Genomic DNA, 24868 nt, shown 5'->3' with positions numbered 1-24868 from the left:
TTTTGAAAGCCAGTTGTTTTTTATTGTTTTTTTTCAAAAACAAACTTTGTAATTCATCTCGAAAATTTAAAAAATATACACATAATATTTCATTGTTTTTATTAACTTATAAATCATTGAAAGCTTGCGAAATGAAACAGTTATCTGGTTTATTCAATCATCTTCTTTTTCATCTTTTCTCTTAATTCAAATTTTTTTTGTTTCTAAATTATTATCTTTTGTATCATTCTTTTTCGCAACATCCCCGCAGAATGTCATTCTCTTTGATCCGCTTGAAACAGGTTTCGTTTGAGTTTTCCTTTCATGTCCACCAACATGTTCCGATCTCTGAGTATTCGCTTTTCTCTCTTTCTAATTCTTCGATTCTTCTTTGCTCATATCACATTCAGTGAATTTGGTGTCACTCACAGAAAATGTGTTGGCAGAGGGATGAGGCGAATGAGATGCACCCGCCATCTGTGGCAGTCTGTTGGCTCAACTGTTCTGAGTTGATGTTGGTGATGGTGCAGTTGGCGAGGGAGAGGGAGAGGGCAGGGGAGGTGGCAGAGGAGAGGACACAGCTGGCGGGGGAAGCTGTGGAGGTGATGTGGGTGATGCTGGAGGAGTTGAGGGTGAGGGGAGCGGTGAGGGAGGTGAGGTGGAAGATGCTTTGGCTGTTGAGGGTGAGACTGGTGATTGCTGTGTGGTTGAGGGCGAGGGAGCCAGCAGTGAGGAAGAAGAGGGGGGTTTTGATTGATGATGAAGATGGGGTTGTTCCGGTGATGGTGGTTGTGTTGAGTTTGAGGGAAGGGGAGTTTTGGGAGAGGTGGAAGAGGATGGGGGTGATTTGATTTGAGGAGTTGTGAGCGATGGCGAGGGCAGAGACTGTGAGGGAGCCCTGGGTCTGTTGGAAGAGGGCAGACGAGGCAGATGGATCTGGCGAAGAAGATGTTGATGTTGATGAAAATGATGAAAATGATGACGTTGATTGTGATGAGTGTGAATGTGAGTTTTGTGGTTGAGGAATGCCACTGGAGGCGATGGTGGTGGCAGTTGTGCCATTTCCAGTGATTTTTGTATCAACAGCGCTGAAGGTGAGTGTTTGAATGGGAACAAATGTTGAGGTGAGGAGGGTGAGAGAGGCGTCTTGGAGGAGAGAAATGAAGCCAGTGAGGGCATACTCGATGGTGGCACATGGGGTCTGTTGGGGTCTACCACAGACGTCGACATCAGTTCCATTGCTGGCAACGATTTTGTTCTGGGCAATGAGTGGGAGCCAGCCATTATATTCAGCGTTTTCAGCCGTTCCATTATTCCACACTCTTTTCGATAGGGTTGTTGATCCACAATTCTCAAACGGAGATTGGGTGATGGAATTACCATTGAAGAACACATCATTTCCTCTGCCATTAGCTGCGGTGTTTCCATCAAAGAAGCAGAAAGTGATGAATCGAATTTCATTCATCCAGGAATATGGTGGAAGGAAGCAAATCGCAGCTCCTCCATAATTGGCAGAGGCAGTTAATTTGTTATTAATGAATTGACACTCATTGATAGAAAAATGGTTTGGTTTGTTTCCTGGAGGATTATAAAATGTTAAAGAACCAGCAGCATCACCACCAGAATTTGAAATGCACTTGCATTTGGAAAACAGGAATTGACAAGCCGAGGCCATATCATACACATGAAAATACCATCTAGTTCCACACCAATCTGTTATTGAACAATTTTCCACTCTGTTTTCAGAGAATGCCCAAACGGAATTAGATTGAGGAGTCCATATTTCTACAGCACCTCCATGTCTCGCCTGACAATTCGAAAAATTAGATTTTGTAATGCTGATTTGTAATAAATATCGACAGAATATTGCTCTTCCTTCACCATTTCCTGTACAGTAACAATTGTCGAATGAACACGAAATGATTGAGAGATTTGCATTTGCGCAGTTGACTTTATGTGCTCCACCACAACTTGATCCTCCATTTGAATCATTCCATTCACGCTATTCGAAGCGATGGCTGTTTAAATCGAATAAAATCAATCATCCTGGTGTTTATCTTTGAGTTTCGGTTCTAACATGCACTACAGCAGCATTTGATGAAGAGCATGTCTGAAAAATGAAGTTGTTTGTTCTAAATTGAAGGTTGAATCGATGAAAGAGCGTGGGGACAGGAAAGGATGCGGAGGAAATGATGAAAAAGAGAAATCTTTTAAAATATTCTTTGATAAAATTTAACAAACATACAAACATAAGAGGCATTCAGTGATTGTCTAAAATAAGCAATTAAGAAATGAAATACTTGAGAATAGTGGGCAGAGATATGAAAATTTGATTGAAAAAAGAAAAAACAACAAAATGAAAAATCAGAGAGTTTTAAATAATATTAAACCGTATAAGTGCTAGATACATCAATCGTTATGTAAAATGTAGTGGAGTGACACATCATGAACATTATTGTGCAAATGAGGCGTTGGATCTCTGATTAAAAGCAACTCATTCTAAATTTTAAATTGAAATCGATTTATGGGAAAAAAATCAAATCAATAATTGCACCATTCAAAAAATTATTTCAAGCAAACTTTTTATTCAAAAATAAAAAATGTTCACTATTAATAATTAAGTTATCTTTTTTCTTAATAGAAAAAAATAAAAAATAAAAAATAAAAAATAAAAAAATAAAAAAAAAAAAAAAAAAAAAGCCACTGACGTGACCTAAATTCACTGACGGACGTGAAGACAAAAATTTCATCACGTCACACAGGTTTACAATTAATCAAATAATTACTTCAGTGAATGAGTGCTTATTTAAATAGTTTAAGTTATTCATCAAACTCAATGAAATTTCATAAAAAGAATTAATTTTTCTTTTCGGAGAAATTCGGAGAAATAAGATTCTCCAAGTTTCTCAAAGAATTGAAAATGTTTTTTTTCTTTCAAAATGGAGTTCATTATTTCATTTTCGTATGTCGGACATCAAAAATAATTCAAAATCGAAAAATAATAATTCTAATTGGGTGATTCTTTTTTAAAAGTCTCAAATGTTCAATTTTCAAATATATCAAAAATTTCATTTATTGCTCAAATTTCTGTTTCAGCTCACAAATCTCCTCAAGAATGTTTGAAATCGCATTTTCAAGAAACAGATTCTATTAAAGTTGAGTTTGATATTTGTTAACAAAATATTTCGCAAAATATGTAATTTTTGATTTATTTGAAAATTAAACATTTGCGACTTTTCAAAAAGAATTACCCATATATTCAATTCAAAAGAAATCATTTTACAGTATGAAATTTTGAGTTAAACAATTTTTGTTGAGTGAATGGAATTCTTCATATTCGACAAAAGGATCATTTCAATGAAATATTTTGACAGTCTTCAAAAAATCGTTTTGTTTTTTTTAATTAAATGTTTATTAAAGAATGATTGTTTGTTGCCAAATGAATAACAACGTATTATTCTCTGTAATCCATCATCATGAAATAGAAAAAATACTGTCTGAAATAATTATCGAAATTGAATTTTTTTTTTTTTTTTTTTTTTCTTTTTTTTTCTTTTTTTTTTTTTTTTTTTTTTTTTTTTTTTTTGTAATAAATAATTTTTTCGTGTGTGAGTTTGGTTACATAGAATATATATTTGGGTTAATTATCGAAATGCAACTATCAAAGGAAGTTGAAATCATTTCACTGAATACAGATATTGAAAGTGTCCACCTTTGTTAACACTAACGATAAGGCAAATTTTTCTTTGAAAACTTCCTTTTGTTTAATTTCCAAAATATACAAAAATTGCATAATGTCATCAATTTTCTATTCCCACTTTCCAAATTTCGCTTTCATGAAAAATAAATCTTGACAATGTTATTGGTTCCATTTGAGTGAAGCTTCGTAAGTGGGAACAGAAAATTGATAAATTTTTGAAGAATAAATTGTTTTTGAAAATTCAACAAAAGGAAAGATTTAAAAAAAAAAAAAAAAAAACCTACATGCTTTTTGATAAAATATCATTGAAAACGTTTGATAATTTGACGAAATATGTTTGAACACAAAAAAACGTTCTTACAGAAGTTAGTGATTATTTTCGATATATCTATATCCTTTGATGATTGTTTTCAATAAAAAAATAATCAAAGAAAAAATAAGAAACAAGTTTTTTTATAAAATTGATTAATTAATTTTTTGTTAACATACACTGATGGCCGAGTGGTTAAGGCGACAGACTTGAAATCTGTTGGGTTTATCCCGCGTAGGTTCAAATCCTGCTCAGTGCGAACCTTTTTATTTTTCGTTTATCTAATAATTGATTTGAAATGGTGCGTAGTATTTTCTTTTATGAATAAAACTTTGTTTTGTTCCAAACTTTTTCTCCGTCATATTATAAAAAGACAAACATTCCCATGCTTAAATATGAAGAAAATAAAAGAAAATTGATCAAAACATCAAAAATAATTTGGTGGAACAAAATTCATAATGCAAAAAATATCGTCCCAAATGTTTAAACATCAAAATATAATTATTCTTTAAGTCATCGAAAAAAGTACAAAAATATAATTTTAATTTGATAAGTTATATTAATTATTTTTCGGTTTTCATTAAAAAGTTGTTGCAAAATGTTGAATAATTCATGGACCTAAATGGACTTTTGTCAATTAAATCTTGTGCTTTTGCAACATCCGATTTTATCTGCTCTCCAAGAAGCTTAAATCCTTCTGAATCTGGAAGTTAAAAAAAAAAATAAAGAGAAAAACGGATAATATTTCTTAAAAAAGGAAACCGTTTGATATTTTCATCATATTCCTTAACTTTCCAAGAACCAATATGTATATATAATTGTTGTAAAGATCTTCTCCAGAATAACTTGGATCAATGATATGAGCTTCAATACTTGGTGCAGAATGCGCAACGGAAAGCCCAACACTGAACACTGTTCGTAATCTTTAAAGAAATGTGTAAAATTTTCATTTATAATTGTTATTCCATACCCAGTTTCATGACTTGAACAGGTTAGCTTATCTTTGCATATCCACAGAATTCCCCAATAAACTCCGTGTCCAATTGAAGCAATTACTTTCTCATTCGTTAAAGGATCAATATTTGCTTTCAATCAAAATAATTTCAACAATTCTTAAAAATTGAAGAATTGCAAAATTTTATTCCTCAAAAACCTGTGGCAAATCCTTTTCCTTTTCCAATTTGAAGTCCAGGTAAAACCAATCCTTGTAAAATACATGGATAATTAGAATCTTCTGTTAACATAATTATCAATATCTTCTCCGGTAATTCAAAAACAAATAACAAAAAAATAAAATTTAACGATCAATAATTAATTAAAAATTTCTTGGCTGCAAAAAAAAATCAAACTTTCAGCAAAAATTGTTTGCAATTTCAATAAGCGCATTCTCCAAAATTCGAATATGAAAAGAAAGAAAGAAATATTCCATTATTAATTCTTTGATAAGAATTAATATTCGGCGCTCGGCTTTGGATATGGCCGAAAATGTTCTTAAAATATCACTTCCTTCTTTTTCTCCAATGTTAACCGAGTGCTTATCGGATATGGTTTGTCCTACTTGCGCACGTTCACATTTTTTGCCAAACGAGAAAAAGATTTGCCCAACGTGTAACCGTTCAATTTGCAACTCGTGTGTATTATCTTATTTTTTAAAATGACCATGTAACAAATAATTTGCAAAATTTATTAAGTTGCCTCAAAACAAGCGAAATATCGTTTTCTGATCAAACTTTAAATGTGTGTCCGTCTTGCTGGATCCTTTTTGCAAGCAGTGTGCCTTCGTATTTAATTTAGTAAATATTTTATATTTGATTGAAACAAGCAACAAATGTTAGAGTTCTTTCTTCAAATCGTATTTCCCACATAATTAAACTGGGAGAATCGACAGAATCAATTGAAGTCAAATCTAATAGCATTCGCGCTTTACTGTTCTTATTTCAGGCTTCAACATACTCTTCAGAGTTGAAGAAAAAAGTATCTCCACCAAAGTCTCAAATGAATTATTTTGAAAACCAAGGGAAAATGATTTTGAGTCGTTTGCCGTTGAGCGTTCCCTATCCAACAGATTTTTCTTTCGAGTTATTAAAGTCAATGCATCATAACGATAACATCAGCTCTTCGCAATCTTTGGATTGCACGATCTCAAAACTTCCTCCGCCTAACAGTAACGCCATTCCACCAATATCCTCATCTGACTCGTGCTCTCCTGTTGCTTCAACAACTGGGAACTTGAGTCTTAAATACATAAAACGTTCTGCTGCACCATTGGCTGCTAACATGAGCACTCCAAACGCTGGACTCACCAACTCGCCAAATCAAATACAACTGCCAAAACCTGCTAATACACTGCCATTGAATGCTAATCAGCTGAGATTGGGCTCATCCAATCCATATTTACTCGCATCACAATCAACAGCACCAAAAACGCTTCCGATGCTTCAGAAAGAAGCAGCTCCAGCCTTTTCTCCTTTGCCTCCACCGCCTCCATTTGTAATTGCACCTCCAACTGCCAATCCTTCTCGTTCTTCCTCTTCTTCCTTTTCTTCTTCCTCTTCTTCCTCTTCTTCCTCTTCTTCTTCCTCTTCTTCCTCTTCTTCTGCTCCTTCTCTTCTATCACAAACAACCCAACCATCACCTTCTCCATTAAGGCTTCTTGGCTCCTCTTCCCCACCAGCCACAGTTACTCTTCCTCTTCCTCCTCATCTTCCTCCTCATCTTCCTCCTCATCTTCCTCCTCATCTTCCTCCTCCTCATCCACCTAACACCTCTTTTCTTTCTCAGCCAGCTTCCACAAAATCAATTAACAAGCCATCATCATCATCATCATCTGCTTCTTCTTCTTCTTCTTCTTCTTCTTCTTCTTCTTCTTCCTCCTCCTCCTCCTCCTCCTCCTCTTCTTCTTCTTCTTCTGATATAGCTGTGAATAGTTCTTCCTTTCATTCACTTTCTCCACAACAATGCCAACCTCCATCTGAAGACAAGAGCAATGAAAAGGAACAGGAGGAGAAACAAGACAGAACAAGAAGAGAATCACTTTTGGATGCGAATGACACAAAAGATGAAACAGAAGATGAGGCAATTGTTGAACAAACAGAACAAACAGAGCAAATATCAGAAGCAGGAGAAGAAGAAGAAGAAGCAGGAGAAGAAGAAAATAAAGAAGTTAAAGAATTAGAAGAAGCCAATAATTCAGTGAAAGACTTAGCTTTGACTGAAGAGAAAGAAGGAAGAGAGAAGGAGAAATTAACTGAAGGAATAGAAGAACGTGAATGTGTTACAGAAAAGAACGTTGAGACGGAGCTAAATGAAATAAAAAGCAGAAAATCTGAAAAGGAAGAAGATGAAGAAGAAAAGGAAAAGGAAAAGGAAGAGGGAGAGGAAGAGGAAAAAGATAAAGATGAAAAAGAAAATTTGAATGAAGATAAAGAAGATAAAGAAGAAAAAGAAAAAGATAAATTGGAGGATAAGGAAGAGGGAAAACTTGAAGAGAAAGAAGAGAAAGAAGAGAAAGAAGAAACAGAACAAAATGAAAATCTTATTGAAAGCAATCAGAAAACTGAAGAAGCAGAAGCAGCAGCAGAAGAAGAAGAGAAGGCAAAAGAAGCAGAATCCAACGATTCAACGTTCAATTCACCAGAACTTCGAAGTTCTCCTCTTCAATTGGAAGGTTCATTGAATGAAATGGATACTTCGAATAAACAACAGATGTTACATAACATAGAGACAGGTGATGAATTCGATAGAAAGAGTGGGAGAGATGAAGATGTTGAGGAAGGGGAAAGAGAAGAGAATGATAATGAAGTTGGAAAAGAAGAAGAAAAAGAAGAAAAAGAAGAAAAAGAAGAAACAAAAGAAGAAGAAGAAACACAAAAAGTACAAAAAGAAGAAATGAAAGAAGAAAAAGGAGAAGAAGAGGAAAGAGAAGAAAAGGAATATGAGACAATACCTCAACAACCAACTGAACAGACAGAAGAAGCAACAGAAGAATCAAATGAACAGCTTTATGAAGAGAACAAAATAGCAATGGTTTCTCCCACAAACGAGGTAGAATTAGAGAAGGAAGAAGAAAAAGAAAAAGAAAAAGAAAAAGAAAAAGAAAAAGAAGAACAGGAAAAAGAACAAGAATCCAATGAACAAAATGCCAATTCTCTTCAACAAACAGAAGGAGAAAAGAAAGAAGTCACAAGCATTTCTTCAAAAGTCACCAAGCAAGAGCTTTCTGAGGATTCCAAGCAATATTTCATTATTCCTCCTCCTCCTCCTCCTCCTTCAAGCAGAAGAGCCAAAAGCAATTCATCCACCAAAGATCAATCAGAAAGTGACTCTGTTTCATCAGGCATTTCTTATCCAACACCCACACACCCTCATCATCCTCAACAACACACTCAACATCATCTTTCACAATTGTCTTCTTCTTCTTCTAATTCTTCATCTTCTTCTAATTCTTCATCTCCTTCTAATTCTTCTTCTTCTTCTTCATCTTCTCCTTCTTTCGATTCTCTTCCCTTCCCTCGTCCTCCGTCTATTGCCTCCTCCTCCTCCTCCTCTTCTTCTCCTTCTTTCACCTCTCGCCCTTCATCCAGCATCACACCCTTTTCTTCTTCTTCCTCTTCTTCTTCTGTTCCTTCCTATCGTTCTGTCTCTGCTTCTCCTCTTCACATCCCTCCTCCTCCTCCCCGTTCATCATCATCATCATCATCATCTCCTTCTTCTTCTTCAGACACAAAACGAAGAAGCTCTTCTTTCTCAACATCTGCTGGGTTGACTCAACAGAATAAAACTTTTGCTCATCCAACTCCATTCTCTTTGAACACATCTTCTTCTCCTTCATTGCCATCACCTTTATTGCCTTCTTCTTCTTCTTCTTCTTCCTCCTCCTCCTCTTCTCTTTCTTCTTCCTCTCTCTCCTCCTTCCCAGGGCTGACAGAAGAGGCAAAGGAATATCTGACAAGAAACAGATCAGCAAGAGCAGTGTATCGAATGGCTTCCATTGAGATTCATCAGCTTCTGTTCCCTCAGCCATTCATGGAGCAACACAAGGGAGAAGGGGAAGATGGGATGAGAGAAGGAGAAGGAAGAGAAGGAAGAGAAAGAGAAGGAGGAATAAGAAGAGAAGGAGGAAGAGAAGGAAGAAGAACAAGCCAGAGAAAAACAGAGCTCAAAGAAGACAATTCACATCTTTTGATGTTCACGAGGTTGGTTCGATATTGTGCACATTGCATTCAGATGGGTGTGGAGCTCTTTCCATCCATGCTTCTCCTCTCCCTCTGCTTCTGCCTCGCTCCACATGATATCATCAAGTCGTTTATTCTTGATGAGCATTCGGCTGTGGAGATATCTTCTATATCTTCTTCTCCCTCTCCCTCTCCTTTTCCTTCATCTTCCTCTTCTTCTTCTTTCTCTTCCATCACCCCATTCTCCAATTCTGTCATCCCCTCTGAGACAATCAAAGGGCGCTACAAGTTCACTTCCTCCTCTCCTTTCTATCACATTCTTGGCTGGATGATAGAAACAGCACTTTTAGACAGCCATTTGGATACAATGCAATCACACTCAATGAATGGCAATAGAAATACATTCAATAATAATAACATCACCTATCCATCAATCGATCCCTCTGAGATGTGCTATCTCTCCCACACCATCCTCTCTTCCCTTCTGAAGACAGGAAACATTTCCTCTGCTCCTCTTTCACAATGCCCCCGCCTTTCCACCCCTTCTGCCCGCACCGTCTGCTCAATGACATCCTTCTTACACCCCTTCTTCCTCATCAACGCAAAGGAAATCATCCTCCATTTCTTATACAGCATTGCTTCTTCTTCTTCTTTATCTTCCTCTTCTTCTTTATCTTCTTTATCTTCCTCATACTCTTCTTCCTCTTCATTATCTTTATCTCTGTCATCTTCCTCCTCCTCCTCTTCTCCTTCCCATCTTGCCCTCTCCTCTCCCTCTCATCAGAGACACATCCAGTTTCTTCTCACTCGTCTCCTCTGCAGCATCGTTATCGATACCATGTCTCCTTCTTCTGCCTCTGCCGTCTTCTTCATCGCCCCTTTCATTCCCCCTCAACCTTCTTCTTCTTCTCTTCCATCTTCTTCTGCTTCTTCTTCTCCTTCTCTTCCTCAACCTATCCTTTCCCCCTTTGCCATTCTCCGCTCTCCTTTCTACCCTTTCTTCTTGTTCTGCGAAGAAGTCTTTGTTAAAAAACGCTGTTTCATCGTCTTCAAAAGGCTGAAGACGCCTTCACTCAGCCAGCAGCCTCAGAGTTTTCTTGTTCTTGAGGAAGAAGAATTCTCCGTTCTCTGCCATTCATTGACCTCCTTCATCGAGCAGCTCACACGAAGTGATGTGAATCTCTTTGTCTCTCAGCCGCCTTTTGCTCTGGTTGATTTCTTGATTGCGCTGATGGTCAGTGAGAACGAGACATTCCAACAGAACAAGACAGCTTTTGAGGCCAAACAAGACACAAATGCCTTTGCAAAGTATTTGGACAGCAATTCTTTCTTGTTTGAAGGGGCTGTTCTGCCTGTTGATTGTCCACAGCTGAAGGAGGAAGTGAATGAAGTGTGTGAGTGTGCAAAGAGATGCCTGATGAACTACTTTCTGTGCGATCTCATTCAACAGCTGCCGTCAGCTAACAGCAACATCAAGAAGGGAAACACACAGAATCAGAATAACAGCTCATCCAACTCATTCATCAGCAACATCTTCACTGCATTTGACTTCGAACTCCCAATTGGATTGTCCAAACACAAACAAAACGAACTTTCACTGCATTCTTCTTCCTCTTCTCCTTCTCCCTCTTCTTCTTCCTCCTCTTCCTCTTTCTTCTCTTCAGACAAAGATCACTTCCAACTGCGTCTTCTAAAAGCTACCCCACTCCCCCGCATTGCCCATTTAACAGCCACCATCCACTTCTCCTCCACAAACACTGAATCTTCCCTCAAAACAAAAGAGCTCAACAGAAGAAGACACCTCCGCTTTGCCTTCTTCTTCTCATTTCTGAATGAAATGCTGGCGACAGTCAACGTCACCAGCAATTTGGGCTTTTGGTGGCGCATTCTTCTGCATCTGCTGAGCATCGTGTTCGAAGTGAGCGAGAAGAAGAGCACAAATCACACAAGTTCTGAGGCATCGTATGGAAATGCTGTGAAGAGTGAGGAACAACAGGTGAACAACTCATCAGTTACTGATGGCAAACAAAGTGTTGGCCTTTCTCTTTCACCTGTATCCCCTTCTCCTTCTCCTTTCCCTTCTTCTTCTTCTTCTTCTTCTTCTTCTTCTTCTTCTCCTCCTCCTTCTCCTTCTCCAACATCACTTACTCAGCCTCAACACGATTTATCTCAACTATCCCCACAAAGTCAGCTTGCCCCAGCTTTATCTCCAGACTATGCCCTCCACGACACCTTCAGCCCATCTGCTGCCGAAGGCTCCTCTTCCACCTCTTCCACCTCCTCCCTCACCCTCACTCAGAGCGACATCTTCCCTTCAGCTGCTCAGCTGTCTGTTTTGTCGTCGGCTGGGCCAGAACTCTCAATTGCAGTGGCACCTACATCTTCAATGGGGATAGATGATGGATTGGCTGACTCTTCATCTCCTTCTTCTCTTTCTCTTTCTCCTTCTTCTTCTTCATCAGCATCTTCTTCTTCTTCTCCCTCTTCTTCTTCTTCTTCTTCATTGTCTTCTCCTCCATTTGGGAGTGGACTGAACAATGAGAAGACAGAAGATGAGCTTCTGATAGAGTCCTATGAGCAGACATATGAACAGACACATTTGGAAAGCTTGTTTTTTGAAGAGAATGAAAAACAGAAAGAGAATCTGTTTGAATTCCATCCTCCAACAAACAGGCAGCTCTTTCATTTTGGTGAAGCCAGATGTCATATTCCGAATCAAACACAGCAAAATGCTCTTCCTTCTCAATCTATTTCTTCTTCTTCTTCTCCTTCTCTTTCTTCTTCTTTTTCTTCCTCTCAATTTATGCCATCTCCTCCAACCCCTCTTCAAAATCTTCCTCCTCCACCTCCTTTCCCCTCTCAATTTTCTTCCCTTCCCCAAAAGACAAACATTCTGTCTAATGCACCTTCTCTTCCTCCTCTTCCCAATTCATCCAACATTTCCAAAACAACAAACACAAACAACACATTCAATACAACCAACTCCTTCAACCGTTCTCCCTCTCAACCTCTTCTCGACTCCTCTTCCAAACGCTCTCCCTTCCTCTCTTCCTCACCATCCCCTCATTCTCTTTCCTCGTCATCTTCCCCCGATGACACAGAATCCCTCCCTGTCTGCTTCCTCTATGAAGCAGGCATCCTCATCATGCGCCTCCTCCTCCTCCCTCCCTTCCGCCTGCACTTCGATCTGCCAGTAATGAGACTTGTCTTGGAAGAAGTACTCAAAAGACACAATGCATGGACAACACTGGACGATGCAGAGATGCTGGAGAAGGAGAAGAACGAGACAATGTCACGTCTGATGGACTCTGAACCGCCTCCCTTTGCGATAACAGCTGCAAAGACATCAAAGGTGATGCTGCTTCCAGAAAACAGAAGTATTGCAATGAAGATGACGGGAAGCAGGATGAAGGGGAAGACAAAAGCTATTTCTTCTTTTTCATCTTCATCATCATCATCTTCTACTTCCTTCTCTTCTTCCTCCTCGTCTTCTTCGATGAATGACATCTCCCCTCTCACCACATTCTCCTCCCACAACCCTTTCTTCTTCAACAACGAGCAGAAGATCGCAAAGGCCTTCTCTGAGCACTGCTGGATCTACAACGTGATTGCCCTGAGTGCCCAAACGCCTCCCTTCCCTCTCTCTGCCCTCCTCCAGCCAAAGACGCTCTCTGCCCCTCAGCCTGCCCCCTGTCTCCCACTCTTCCTCTCCCCCACTGTGCCTTCTGCAGCGCGCGTGCGTGCGACTGTCTTTGCAGAGATGGTCAATCTGAACTACCACGCCATCCGCAACAAGAACTCAATGACCTCCTTCACCCGCTTCTTGTTTGGGGACATGCTGGCGAAAGTGAGAGACACACACCCGATGCTCTGCATAGGCACCATGCGCTGTCTGAAGAGCATCATGCAGGAGAGAGAGAGGCTGAAGCAGTTCGTCACACTCAACGTGCGTGGCTGTCTGTACACTCTTTCATCATTCACCACCACAAGCAATCATTCATTTTTACGTGAGGCAGCAACAGAGGCGCTGGTTGTGTTCTTCACTGGAGGAGATCTTGTTGATGATCCAGACATTGCTGGTCTGCGATGGGTGCATGAAAGCCTACGAGTGGGCGATTCGACCATCCAACACGCAGTTCTGCTGGCTCTCATACGCCTCTCTGAAACACACCCACCAGATAAATACTTTGATCTCTGGGATGGCATCTTTCCAGAGCTGCTGAATGCCGAGCAGATGAAGCGCCTCTCGTTGGCTGACCAGACGCTGGCGTCGACGCTTGTGCCTGTCTTTATGGAGTCTGCAGTCAACTTGGATGTGGTGTTCAATGCCCTCCCTCGCATTCTGACACTCCTGGGCATCCCAAACACATCTCTGCAGTCATCTGTGCTCGACATCCTCATCTCCATTGCCCAGAAAGGAGAGAGAGAAAGAATCACCCTCGAGCAGCTGCATGCGTGTGACTGGGTGTGTGCTGGCCTTCGCTCTCTTCCCCCAGAGATTGTTCAGAAATCCTGCGAATTCGACCTCATCTTCCTGTCTTCTGTGCGCACACCTCCTTCACTCAGGACAACAGCTGTGCAGAAGCTGAGCGACAGAGAATTCAATGGCATCCTCTTCGACCACAGCAACCAGATGCTCGCAGTGAAGATGTTTCCAGAGACGTTCTCTTCGCTTCTGAGGCTCGTTGACCAGAAGAAGTACCCCCAGTCAATCGTTTCATTGGCAGTGGCGTGTATCACTGTGTTTGCGGAGATTGGGATTGGCGCTGAAAACTTCCTGATGAAGAAGAAGATAACAGCATCGCCTGACAGTTCTGACAGCGCTTCTTCATCAAATTCATCAAACTCATCAAACTCATCAAGTTCTTCTGATTCTTCTGATTATTTTGAGGGTATCCAGTCACTTCCATTTGTGTCTTCTTCATTCACTTGCTCAAAGAAGTATGATTTCACTGCACTTTACAAAGTGATTGAGCTTCTTGCTTACTCAACCGAGTTGGATGCTTCTACACAAGGAGATTACTATTCATCATCTGCTTCTGCTTCAGCCTCTTCTTCTTCTTCTTGTTCTCCATCCTCATCTCCATCTCCATCACCAACAACACCTTTGTCTTCTTCTTCTTCTCTTTCATCATCCTTCTCAGCCATCTCCCCATCCCCTCCTCCTTCCACTTCCCCTGTCCTCCTCTCCACCAACGAGCTCTGCGTGCGCGAAGCCCTCACAACTCCTCTGTCTGTGCTGGCAGCCTCTCTCATTCTCCACTTCTCCAAACAGAAAAGAATCATTGCCCATATAACCTCCTCTTCATCTCTCAAGCATCCTTCCACAAACAACGAAACTTCCATCCAGATTGTCCTCAAAGAGCTTCTCTCTTCTGTCTCTGGCGCCTCCCTCGCCACTCTCCTTTGTTTTGCTGCTGCTCTCTCCAGTGTCAGCGCCTTCTTCCGTTCTGAATGTGCAAAACTGAACTATTTCTCACTCATCTTGTGGATACTCAAACAAGATGCTGATGTGCTGGCAATGAAGAGAGGGCAGCTAATCGCACGCTCAGCTGAGAAAAACACAGAACTCTCACTCGTTTCAATGGAACAATCTTCTTCTTCTTCTTGTTATTCTTCTTCTTCCTCCTCCTCCTCTTCTTCTTCTTCCCATCATCTACCTTCACCTGCCCCTTTCATAGCATCCATCCCTCAGCCATTTAGTTGGAGCTCTCCTTTCTCTTCTCCTTCTCCTTCTCCTCTGAATGTTATGTCTCCTCCCCTGCCTTTCTCTCCACTTGCACAGCATCCTCAAATCATCGACAGCATCAACACTCAATCAGAACACACGCTCCGATTAGTCACTCATCCATCATCATCATCATCAACATCTTCTTCTTCTTCTTCTTCTATCTTTTATCCTTCTGTTTCGATGAACAGTCCTTTCAACTCTTATTCCTCTGCCTCATCTTCCTCTTCCTTTTCATCATCATCATCCTCCTCTTCTTCTTCCTCATCTTCCTCTCAGTTTCTCCCACCTCCCCCTCCTCCCCCCTCTGCCATAACACTCACACATTCTGATCCACTCCATTCATCTTCCCTTCCACTCACCCGCTCCATCGTCATCCTTCCTCCGCCTGCTCCTCTTTCCTTCCCTCAGCGTGTGGCGAAGCTGCTGGCAATGCCTTCCCGTCGAAGAGATCCAGTTTCAGTGGGAAATCTGATTGAAAGGAGTGCTCTGAAGGCTATGAGTGCATTGCTGGATGAGCAGACAGTGGTGGTGATAGGAAAGGCGGTTGCGTGTCATTCATTTGAGGAAGAAGGGAAAAGATGTGAGAGAGGAAAGGAGAAGGAAGAGAAGGAAGAGGATGGGATGATGGAAGAGAAGAGGAAGAAGAAGAATGAGGAGGAGGAGGAGAAGATGATGATATCTGAAAGGAAACAGATGAAGAAGAAAAGAATTGTCAAAAAGATTATTAGGAGAAAAAGGAGGAGTTGTGCTTCTGCTTCAGAAGAAAAATGCAATGCAAAAGAAGTAGAAGAAGAAGAAGAAATAAATGAGTCAAATGAAAAGAAAGAAGAACCAGAAAATGAGCAAGAAAAGGCAGAAAACGAAAGTGAAATACAAGAATGCAAAAAGGAAAGCGAAGGTGAAGAAAAAGAAGAAGTTGACAAACAAAATGAAAAAGAAGAGGAAGTTGGAGAAAGTCTATCTAACAGGAATAACGCAGAAGAACAGACTATATCATCGTCATCGTCAGAAGAAGAAGAAGAAGAAGAAGAAGAAGAGAACAAACCAGAAGTGCTTGTGATGAGCAATGAACAAATAGCTGAAAACAACAATTCATCAAATTTGAGAGAAGATATATCTTCTGAACAGATTCGTGATAAACAGACACTAAATGATAAAGAAGATAAATCAGAGAAAGAAAAGGTTATTGAATCTGAACAGAATAAAAGTGAAGAAAAAAAAGAAAACAAAGGAGGAGGAGGAGGAGAAGAAAAGAAAGATTTAGCGCAAAAGTCAGAAAATGAAGAGAAAGAAGAGCAACTTGAAGATGATGCCAATGAAAAGAACAGCCAAGAAAAGATGGAAGAAAAGCATTCAATTGAAGACGATTCATTAGAAGAAGAAAGAAAAGACGTTGAATCGTCAATTGAAGATGAGAAAGAGAAGGAGCAGAAAGAAGAAAATGGAGAAAATGATAATTTGGACGAGCAGCCATCATTGAAGATGTCAACAGAGGAGATGGCAGAAAAGAATGGAACAGAAGAGTTGAAAGATAGAGAAGAGGAGAAGAAGGAAAATGAAGTGAAAGAAAAAGTGAAAGAAGAAGAGAAAGAAGAAGAGGTTGATGAAAAGAAAGAGGAAGATGAAAGCGATAAAACAAAACAAGCAGAAGAGATAACAGACGCAAAAAGCGAAGAAACGGAAGATATCAGAGAAAATCTGACTGATACAGAAAATGAGTGCAAAACCGAAGAAATGCCAGAAGTTGTTGAAGAAGAGATGAATAATGACAACAAAGAAGAATCAAACACAGAAAAAGAAAAAGAAAAAGAAAAAGAAAAAGGAGAAGGAGAAGAAGAAGATGACAAACCAAAGGAAATCGAACAAACAAAACAACAAGAGAATGATAAAGAAGAGAAAGAATTAAATTCTTCAAATGAATCAGAAAACGAACACATTCAACCAGAAGTTATTGAACAGAATTCCATTGAACAAAACAAGACAGAAACAGAAGAAGAAGACAGAGGAAACATTCAACCAGAGCCTTTGCCAATGGAAGAAGATGTCAAAGAGAATTATGAAATGGTCATAAGAGAAGAAGAAGAAGAAGAAGAAGAAGAGAAGTTGAAAAGGGAAAGTTCATTGGAGAGAAAGAAAAGCCAAAAAGATGAGTTTGTTGAAGAGAAAGAGAAAAAAGAGGAAGAGAAGGAAGATTTAATGATTGAAAATGAATGCAAAGAAGAGAAAAAAGAGGAAGAGGAGAAAGAGAAAGAAGACATAGAAGATGAAGATGAAGATGAAGATGAAGATGAAGAAGTTGAGGAAGAAGTTGAAGAGGAAGAAGCTGAAGAGATTGAAGAAGAAGAAGAAGAAGAAGCAGAAACAAAAGCAGAAGCAGCACCAGAAGAAGAAGAAACAAGCAAATCAGAAGAAATTTCATTGCCAGCCACTTTGTCTTTGTTCTATTCTCAAAATTATGCCATCTTCAAAAAGTTCTCTTCATCCTCTTCTGCCATCGTTCAACGATCTCTCAGAAATCTGATCAGAAAAACTGCTTTTCTTCAGCTGTTCTTCTTCACAAAGGAAGCAATGAACGATTCTTTGTCTCAGATATGCTATTCTGCGTCTGTATCTGCATCTGCTTCATCATCATCTGCTTCTTCATCATCATCATCTTCTTCTTCTTCTTCTTCATTATCTTCACATTATAACTCAACCCTCTCTCTTCTTTTGCATCCATACTTCTCCTTCATCTCCGCTCCCAATGGCATCCTCACAGACGAACAAGAAAGCAACTTCTATTCGTATCTGACACTCATCAAGAACCAAAAGGCGTCTCTTCCACCTCCTCCACCCATCCCTCGCTGGGCTGGCTCTCTTCACCCAACTGCCTTGCCTGTCCCTCCAAAACCTTCTTTCTCTACAAAATCGTCTTCTTCTTCTTCTTCTCCCTCTCCTTTCTCCTCTTCTTCTTCAAATATGCCTCTTTCTACTTCATTTTCTCTTCAAAAACTTCATCCTAAAAGTAGTCTAAAGGAAAATGGTATTCCATTTTCGAATTCTCATTCTTCTCTTTTAATATCCTCTGTTCCACTGCCACCTTCATCTTCAATTCCATCATCATCTTCTTCTTCTTTATCTTCTCTTCCACCTCTTCCTCAAACAAATCCTCAGAAATTAAATGCTCTTTCATCTTCTTCAGCATCAAAGCCATCTTCCCAACAAACTGTGTCACATTCCTTAGCACTTTCTCTTCCTCCTCCACCACCGTCAATGTCTTCCTCATCTGCTTCTACACTCACTGTGTCTTCTAATTCTTCATTCACTCAATATATTTCTCCTTCCTCTTCCTCTTCATCTCCTTCACTGTCTTCATCCTCATCCTCTTCTTCTCTGTCATCTCCTTCTCCTTCTCCTTCTTCTTCTTCTTCTTCTCTCGTCCCATCCTTCTCCGCCTCCTCCTTGAAGTCCTCTTTTGCCCGCCTGCTCGACCAGCCCTATCCTCTTCAGCCAGACGGAGGGCGCATCTTCCTCTCTGCCCTGCCTCTCCCTTCCACCTGCACTCCTCCTCTTTCCTGTGTCCCTTTCTCTGAAAGCGTCCCAGCCACTTTACGTGAAGTCTGCAGGCGCCTCATTGTCTGCATATCTGACTATTGTGGTGTCATCTCCTCCTTCTCCACGTATTACATCTCTCAAGGCGATGCTCCAATGGAAGAAGTCGTCAACGAGGCAAAGAGAGACATCGAATCTATTGCCACACAAGACAGGCAGATACAGTCGCTTCTCCTGACAGTCACATCTGGTGGGAATACTTCACTCATTCCGAAGACACAACATCAAGCAGAAAGCAACAAACTGGAGCATTCTCCTTCGCTGGGCACACGAGAAGAGCTTTGTGAATGCCTCACACAGCTGCCGAATGTGATGGAGTCTCTGTGCACTCTGCTTGTGTCTCCCTTGGCGTCCGTCCCACTCCGCTGTGAGGTTGCCAAGCTGGTTGTCATTCTCGTGGAGAAGAGCGATGCAATGCGAAGGACGATGCCCCAGCAGTGCATCAAAAGCATATGCAATGCAGCTGATCTGTCGAGTGCAGACGACAAAGGCTCGTCTGCCTGCTCTGCCATCGACATCCTCCCACTCAGCGACACACCGCTCTATCAGATGCTCTACAGCTCCATCCACAGCGAAGACGATACCTTCTGCCAGATTGCTTCACTTCCACCAGTCAACAAGGCACACCCGCTGATTGCGCCTGTTGTGACTGCCATTCAAAACCACATTTCATCAACACAAAGGATGCAGGATCTGCTCCAGAAGCCGATTTTACCATCGTTTAACTTCTCAACACAACCCTCATGCACATTCACCACAAAGCAGTTCCTTTCGTTCCTGAACCAGCTCATTGTGTTCTACTGCATTGCAGGAAGAGGTCTCTATGTTGCCATGAGCTGCTCATTTGGCGGCCTCACGTTTCGCTCTCACAGCGACAAAATGTCTTTGTCAATGAAAGTGAATGGAGGAGTGAATCTGATCAGTACAGCCATTCGCCTCACACCTTTTGTCCTGTCTTCTTCTGAAAGCAGCATCTACTCAGCTTCGTTTCTGGTTGCTCTCCACACTTTGGTTGAATTGGGAAGAAGGGGTTATTCATTTGTGCAGGTCCGTACTTCAAATCTGTTCCCTCTTCTTGTTTCTCTTCTACGCCTTCCGCACTGCCCATCCTCACTCCCTGCATCGTGTGCTAATAACAAAGAATACCAGCAGACTTCGTGTGTCTTGTCCATCTCCGAAGAAAGATGCTTCCTGGCTGCTTTGTGCATCGGATACTTCTGTGCGTTGAATGCGCAGAATGCACGAGACGTCGCAAGAGATCGCTTCTTCTTCCACAATGTGCTGCACATTCTGAGCATCCCAGCTGTCTCTCACACGTCTTTCAACCCATCTCCTCCAGTTCGATGTGCTCTGCTCTTTGCTCTCCACTCTGTCTGCTCGATGGATCCTTCATCTGTTCGCATCCTTCTCAACACCATTCCAAATGCTTTTGCGATTATTGGCTCATGTCTCTTCACTCAACAGCAGTTTGTTGCTGCTGTGTCACGAGGCACATTTGATGAATGTGAAGATAGCTGCTCAGACATAAAGGAAGAATTGAATGAAAACGAGAACTTAACAAACCATCGAACAAATGTCAGAAACGATACAAAGAAACAACAGGCAGAGTATCTCGCAAATTCCTTCGTTTTGCGCCCGCCGCCGTTTTCAATCACTGCAAAGACTTTTGCTGTTCGGTTGCTGTCGATGATTGTGCTTGCTGCAGCTGTAGATAAAAGACCAATCAACAACGAACAACAAACAAGAGGCGCATCTTTATCTTTTGATAGTGGCAAAAGTCAGTCAGAAATGTATTTTGACACATTCAGCGATCCAGAAATGTTATTCAAACATGAAAAGCGGCTTCCTTCTTCTCCTCTTTTCTTTTCTCCTCATCTGGCGGCATTCACTTTTACGAGCGTGGTTCAAAGGGCATTTGCTCTTTTGAGTACAAAAGCAGAAAATGTGCAATATTTGGTAAAAACACTAAAACGCTTCATCTTTCTTTCCCTATCATACTTCATCAACACTTTGGCTCTAAACTCATTATGCTCCACCATCGTCAGACCAGCTCCTTCCTTCACTGTTCTTACCAATGAGCGATTTCCTCCAACACACAGAGAGAAAGCCTTTGGCTGTGTGCCCACGCGTTGGCAGAGAGAAGCCCCATCTCGCTTGAACTTTGTTGGCGAAGGGAAGTTTGGGTCATTTCTGACTGCGATGCAGTCTCCGCCTTCGCTCACTCCGATTTCAGCGATTGAGAAGCTCCCTCCGTTCTCAGCGACGGAGTATTACCCACTCTCATACAACTTGACGCCTGGACAGCAGCCGTCTGCAAAGTATGTGCTGTTGACACCTGATGTGCATTCAGTGTGGATCAACAGGAAGATCATCAACTATCGTCTGTTCGCATTCTTCCTCGAGCGCTGGGTGAACGACACACGCATTGGCAGGCAGACTCCAGAGAACGATCTCATCTGCTGGAACATCCTCTACCGGATGGCAGTGGACACACAGCGGAGCGAGACAATCAGACACATCGTTGAAATATCCCAGCCACCTCCCGTCGCTGAAAACGAGAATGACACCACAAGCGGAATAAGAGATGGAGTGGAGCTGATTGCAGATGTGCTGGCATCAAACAGAGCACCAATTGAGATATTGATTCTTGTGTCGTATATCATTGTGCACTTTTGCGAGGGTGAAGGAAACAAAGAAATTTATCCAATTACTTTCGATGGGTTCACTTATGAGTCAAGAACAGATTAGTATGAATTTTGTTTTTTTGTCAATTTATGATTTAATTTCTCTTTTGTTTAACTATTTATTTACCTTATCATTTTGAATTAATGAAAATTTGATGATTTTTTCCCTTTGTTTTATTATAATCATAGCCTTCGACGCAAAGTGGAGAAATATTCTTCATTCAAGCTGTTCAATCTTCTGGGCTCTCCAATTCCAGAAGTGCAGCTGAACATGACACGAGCAATTTTGTCACTTGTTACACACTCAATGGCCATTGATGCTGCACATGAGAAGTCCTCTCTCTCAAATCTTATTTCACTTGTGGACTTTGCAAAGGACGAGACACTGGACAACTGCCTGTGGATCATCGCATCAGTCATCAATGCAAATTCGCTTCTTCAAGACGCATTCTACGAACTGGGCACTATTTCAGTCATTCTGAAGCTGATCTCTTCGCATTACAGGCAGAAGGCACTTGCTGCAGCTTCATCAAAATCCGCCGAGCCAGCTCGTTTGGAAGCATCCACCTCGATTCTCCCTTCAGCCACTTGCGCCGTCGCCAATCTGACTGACAAGCACTCAGCAAATGGAAGAGACTTCCTGAAAGAAGGTGGCGTTGATCTCTTCCTACTCATTCTCAGCTGCCCTCAGTTCTGCGACCCATGCTCCTCGTTCTTCCTCCTCTCCACTCTGCTTTCAGTGGTTGAAAGACTGCCAGAGTCACTCACGTTCATCACACGCTTTGACGAATCACCAGAACACCAGCCAGCCGATAGGATTGTTGCAGACATTGCGAAGATTGCGATGTCTGAAAAGCCCTTTTCGATGTGCACAGACAACATCGTCTTCTCATCTGCCACTCCTTCTGATGCAAATCAGTATCAGATAAAGACATTCTTATCCCGATCAATTCCATTCAAAAGGAGAAAAGAGTTCTTTGAGTGTTGCAGCATTCCATCAAGACTGGAAACAGAATGGGATGTGATCATGAGAAAGATGTCAACCCTTTCTCAATCAACACCGCAGAAAATGTTTTTGTCATCATCTGCAGCATCATCATCATGCTCTTCTCCTTCTTTGTCCGCTCAATCTTCATCTTCTCATGCACCTTCGCCATTAACACGGACATCTCTAATCTCTTCTTCAAGCAGTTCCTGCCATTGCAATGATAATGAATGCAATTCAAAGAGCAATTGCAAACAGAAAAAGACTGATTCCAGATTGAAGTTCAGCTCCTTCATACGCGATGACGATTCAGAGAACGATCTGCTTTTGTCTGATGCTGAAGATGCACTGGAAGATCAGAGAGAAAACAACCTGAAACAGCAAGGCTTGATCCACCCACTGGAGCCGAAAAACAGCACATTGAAGCTTTCGTACGGGATTCATCTGGCAGTGATCGATACTGCCATTGAATTGTTGCCTTATTTGGCTGATAATCGGCTGTTCATAACAGGTCTGATATTTCTTATATTCAATAATAATATTTTTATTATTGTTCTTTTTTTGTTTTATCGTTTGCATTCCTTTGTGTGCATGCTTGTGTCATTTCAGATGAAGCAGGTAAGCCACAAACCCTTCATTTCGAGGAAACAACCAGCCAAAGGGGAGAGGATAAACAGTATCAAAGATTACATTATTCTGCAAAATAAGAGTATTTTGATAACTTTTCTGGCAAGGCGTGCTGACACTTGCTAAACATAGTCCAATTTTGTTATCATTTTATTTGTGGTTTTTCTAAATGGATTTTCTTTTTTTTGGTTCTGATTCTTTCATGCCATACTTCGGTTGATGGCAAATCTATTTAAAAATTTGAGTATAATTTTGCTGTTTAAGATTGATTAGATTTATATCCTATTTTTTGAGTGCTTTTCGTTTTTAACTTCTTTTTCTTGAAGTTATTCTGCATTTTATAATTTTCATCGAACTCAAACTGCTTTTATTTAAATTTGTGTTTATTGTTTTTGAGAGTTTATTGAGCTCCATTTCTTTGGATAATAGCAGAGCAATTAGCAATTTGGCTTTTTCGCATTTCTTTTTATTGTTCTTCTATATTACGTGAAATTGTAAATGAAATATCTTTAAATAGTAGTTTTTCATTTCGATTCTGTTTGACGTTTGTTTGGATAACAACAAAATACTGCGATATGCGTGAAATGTTTGTAACAATATTTTGTTTGGACCAATTTCTTTTGCTCTTAATTTTTCTGTGTTCTCAATTTCATGAAATATGTTCTGCAATTTTTGGGAACAAAAAACAAGACTGAGTAAAGTCGAATAAACCGTTTTGTATATGGGTTCTAAAAGAAACATTTCATTTATCATTTATTTTGTATTTCAAAATCTTCTTCCAAAGTGCCGAAAGTCAGAATGTCACCTGCCCTCACCTCCACAAATGTGTGAGGAGGAAGCGCTCTTCCATTCAGAAACGTTTGATTTGTGCTGCCATTGTCACAAATGCATGGAACAATTCTATCCTCCTCTTTTCCTTCCTCTTTCTGTTCAACATCTGAAAATAGCAAGGCGCTGGGATCGTGTTTGAAGGAGGTTCGCTTGGATTCATTGTGAATGTGCCTGAAGAGAAGCACAGCATGGATTCTGGAGCATGACACATCGTCTGTGTGAACATCGCAAACTTCATCATTGCGCCCAAAAAGCATGAAATCATCGTATGAAGAAGGTGAAGTGGATGAAGTGTGTGTCTGAGATGATGGTGGGAACTGATGCTTGTTGAGGAATATTCCCTTCCTCAACACGTTCACAACCCATTTGCTTGGCTCTCCTACAACTGCATCGAGAGGCACTTTGAATCCGCTTCTTTCCAGCATCTCTTTCCGCATTGAAGATCGCCCTTTTTGCTTCATTTTATCAGAGTCTTTTACAGAATCGCCAGCAGTGTCCCATCTTGAAGTACTTCTGGGAGTTTGCTCCTCCTGATCTTTTTTCTGATTAGATGCTATTTCTTTGGCCTTCCTAATTAGATCTTCCGCAATCTAAAACGTAATATCGAAAAATTCATAAAAAGTTAATGATCAAAAAATTTTCGAATACTTTTCGTCTTTCATCATCCGTTATTGTTTTTTCATTTGATTTTCGTTTTTCATCATCAATTTTCTTATAAAGCTCCTGAATGAATAGTGTTAAAGAAAATAATACAAACAATAGTAATTATGAATTTTTCAAACTTTTCTTTCTTTTTGGAGCATTGTTTCTTTAAGAATGTCTTTGTAGCTTCTCTCTTCTGAATTTTGTTTAACTGCAAAGGGATCCTGCCTTGGTGGGCTCAGTTTTTTATCTCTCCATCTTGATCGATATGAATCTTCTCTTTCTGCTATTCGCCTTGGCTTTGCACTTTTAAAAACATCTTGCTCCTTTGCAGTTGTTGCCAATTCGTCTCTAAATTTATCAACATTTCCGTAAGATTGAGCTACGCTTTTCCAATCTCCAACAGATAAATCTGCTTTATCTGGTATAACTATATCCTCGTCTTCCTCATCCCCAACAACATATTTTGAGTATCCAGATTTATCTTTAGTATCTGAAAAAACATCAACATCGAACGAAGGCCTTTTCGAATTTAAAAAAGTCAATTGGGAATCGTCTTTTACTCTTTTTGACATATTCTTTTCTTTTCTTTATTTGTTAAAGATGAATTTTTG

The 24868-nt window shown here is 40.3% G+C and overlaps 4 protein-coding genes across 4 annotated transcripts; 1 reads left to right on the top strand and 3 right to left on the bottom strand.

Moving 5' to 3' along the window:
- Positions 1-474: 474 nt before the first annotated feature.
- Positions 475-1440, bottom strand: MONOS_9356 (uncharacterized protein; the record flags this gene model as incomplete). Its single annotated transcript, XM_067879849.1, has 1 exon — positions 475-1440. The coding sequence occupies one exon, from the start codon at positions 1438-1440 to the stop codon at positions 475-477; it is 966 nt and encodes a 321-aa protein (XP_067725481.1).
- Positions 1441-4656: 3216 nt separating this feature from the next.
- MONOS_9355 (uncharacterized protein) lies at positions 4657-5233 on the bottom strand (the record flags this gene model as incomplete). Its single annotated transcript, XM_067879848.1, has 4 exons — positions 4657-4692; positions 4792-4912; positions 4960-5074; positions 5143-5233. 4 exons carry the CDS (start codon positions 5231-5233, stop codon positions 4657-4659), a joined length of 363 nt encoding a protein of 120 aa, XP_067725480.1.
- Positions 5234-5464: 231 nt separating this feature from the next.
- Positions 5465-23491, top strand: MONOS_9354 (putative trichohyalin; the record flags this gene model as incomplete). The annotated part of the gene is made up of 6 exons (XM_067879847.1): positions 5465-5619; positions 5681-5760; positions 5812-7656; positions 7711-21232; positions 21359-22665; positions 22764-23491. The coding sequence occupies 6 exons, from the start codon at positions 5465-5467 to the stop codon at positions 22859-22861; spliced, it is 17007 nt and encodes a 5668-aa protein (XP_067725479.1). The 3' UTR covers positions 22862-23491.
- On the bottom strand, positions 23298-24829 carry MONOS_9353 (putative FHA domain; the record flags this gene model as incomplete). Its single annotated transcript, XM_067879846.1, has 3 exons — positions 23298-24202; positions 24261-24335; positions 24395-24829. The coding sequence occupies 3 exons, from the start codon at positions 24827-24829 to the stop codon at positions 23531-23533; spliced, it is 1182 nt and encodes a 393-aa protein (XP_067725478.1). The 3' UTR covers positions 23298-23530.
- Between the last annotated feature and the right edge of the window lie 39 nt (positions 24830-24868).

Source organism: Monocercomonoides exilis (genome assembly GCF_001643675.1).
Source record: "Monocercomonoides exilis strain PA203 chromosome Unknown scaffold29-1213020, whole genome shotgun sequence".
NCBI lineage: Eukaryota > Preaxostyla > Oxymonadida > Polymastigidae > Monocercomonoides > Monocercomonoides exilis.
The sequence above is the reverse complement of the archived record's forward strand: the minus strand, read 5'-3'. Positions and strand labels throughout refer to the sequence as shown.